We start from the raw sequence: 1,671 nt of genomic DNA, 5'->3' as shown, positions 1-1,671 counted from the left end.
GGATGAGCAGCCCTTGAATCGACCTTGGTTTCCAAGGGGAGCTGGACCAGTGAGGGTATGGGGGGTTGAGGGAAGCAGGACAGTGTTGAGGAGTCGGTTCTTCTTTTTTAACATTTACTTATTTTTGGTTGTGCTGGGTCTTCATTGCTGCACGTGGACTTTCTCTAGTTGGGAAGAGCAGGGGCTTCTCTCTAGTTGCAGGATGCAGGCTTCTCATGGCGGTGGCCTCTCGCTGCGGAGTACAGGCTCTAGAGCTCAAGGGCTTCAACAGTTGCTGCAGGTGGGGCCAGTAATTGCAGCACGCGGGCTTAATTGCTCCACGTCATGTGGGATCTTCCCAGACCAGGAATCGAACTGGTGTCCCTTGCATTGCAAGGCATATTCTTAACCACTGGACCACCAGGGAAGCCCAAGTAGTTGGTTCTGATAAGAAATGCAAAGGGGGTTTCTCATGGAAAGCGTGGTTTGGGGAGAAGGCTTCCAGGGTGGACGGAGTATAATGGGCAGTGAGGCGTGCTGGAGGGTGTGCAGATTCCAGGTACCATGGATGCTTGCCACCCTCTCCAGGTCTACATGAAGATCTCAGTTCCCAAGGGCATCCAGTTTGTCGGACACCCTGGCAAACGCCATCTGACCAAGAAGACGTGTGTGGCCTCTGGGGAGACGGAGCCCATGTGGGTGGTTCTGTCCTTCGGCGACCTGGGTCTTAGCAACATCACAGGTGAGATTCAAGTGCTTATTGGGGCATCTCCCTTATCCAGGACACCAAGGGGTCCAGGCGCTGAATCCAGGCATGGGGGAAGGGTCAGTAGGACAGAACAGGAGGTTGAGGGACAAGAGAGCTACTGGAGGAGTCTGGATCAGTCCAGAGTGATCAAGAGGTGGGGGGCCACATCTGGGGGAAGCCAGGCTCTTAAAGTGCCCCACCAATATAGCATGCACTTACACTTGCACGCATGTGCACTCATGCATATCTATGCATTCACATATATGCAACATGCATCATGCACACAGATATGCGTGCATGCATACCTGGGAAGCCTGGGACAAGAGTGGGGGACAGAAGAGCGGCAGATGGGGTCCTGTTTTGAGAACCAGCACCGAGTACTCAAATCTCCGCAGCCAAAGCTCTGGCTTACAGAGAAACGAGCTGCTGCCGCGATGGGAAGTCCGTCAGACCCCCAGAGGAGAATTACGCTGACAGAAGGGTCCCCATTGGAAGAGACCACATCCGGTGCAGTGTGATGGTCGAGGTAAGCCCATGTCCTTGCTCAAGGCACTTGGTCAGGGCCTGATTGGCTCCCCAGTGAGGTGGGGACAGGGATGTGTGGGCCTTCCCCACGCCAGGGCCAGGGCAGCCCCCACCAGTCCTGCTCTGGGGCCTCGGGCTGAAGGACCATGGCAGCCATCCCCTCTCCAAGTGGCCGAACAGGCTTTGGTGCAGTGATGTGGGGCTCTCAAAGGCTGCAGGGAAGTGTCCTCCTGACCCCCAGGGTCGATCGCCATGGAGGGTGGCGTGCCTTTCTCTCCTGGCTGTCCGTTCATCATAGACAATTGTAGAGACTGTGGCCCAGCATTTGGAGGGCTGTCCTTGGAATGCCCATGCGGGAAGGATGCAGAGCCTCCAGCCAAGGGGCCCGGACTGCCACCCCCACACCCCCCACCCCCAAA

The 1,671-nt window shown here is 56.4% G+C and overlaps 1 protein-coding gene across 1 annotated transcript in view; it reads left to right on the top strand.

Annotated features, from left to right (window-relative positions):
- CPAMD8 (C3 and PZP-like, alpha-2-macroglobulin domain containing 8) overlaps positions 1-1,671 on the top strand; it is a 94,933-nt gene that overhangs the window by 48,160 nt on the left and 45,102 nt on the right. The window contains exons 20-21 of the mRNA XM_010845674.1: positions 568-721; positions 1,123-1,253. Of these exons, the coding sequence (XP_010843976.1) occupies positions 568-721; positions 1,123-1,253 (285 nt within the window). The remainder of the gene's footprint in view (positions 1-567; positions 722-1,122; positions 1,254-1,671) is intronic.

The sequence above is a fragment of the Bison bison genome, unplaced genomic scaffold (assembly GCF_000754665.1).
Source record: "Bison bison bison isolate TAMUID 2011002044 unplaced genomic scaffold, Bison_UMD1.0 scf7180017864221, whole genome shotgun sequence".
NCBI lineage: Eukaryota > Metazoa > Chordata > Mammalia > Artiodactyla > Bovidae > Bison > Bison bison.
The sequence above is the reverse complement of the archived record's forward strand: the minus strand, read 5'-3'. Positions and strand labels throughout refer to the sequence as shown.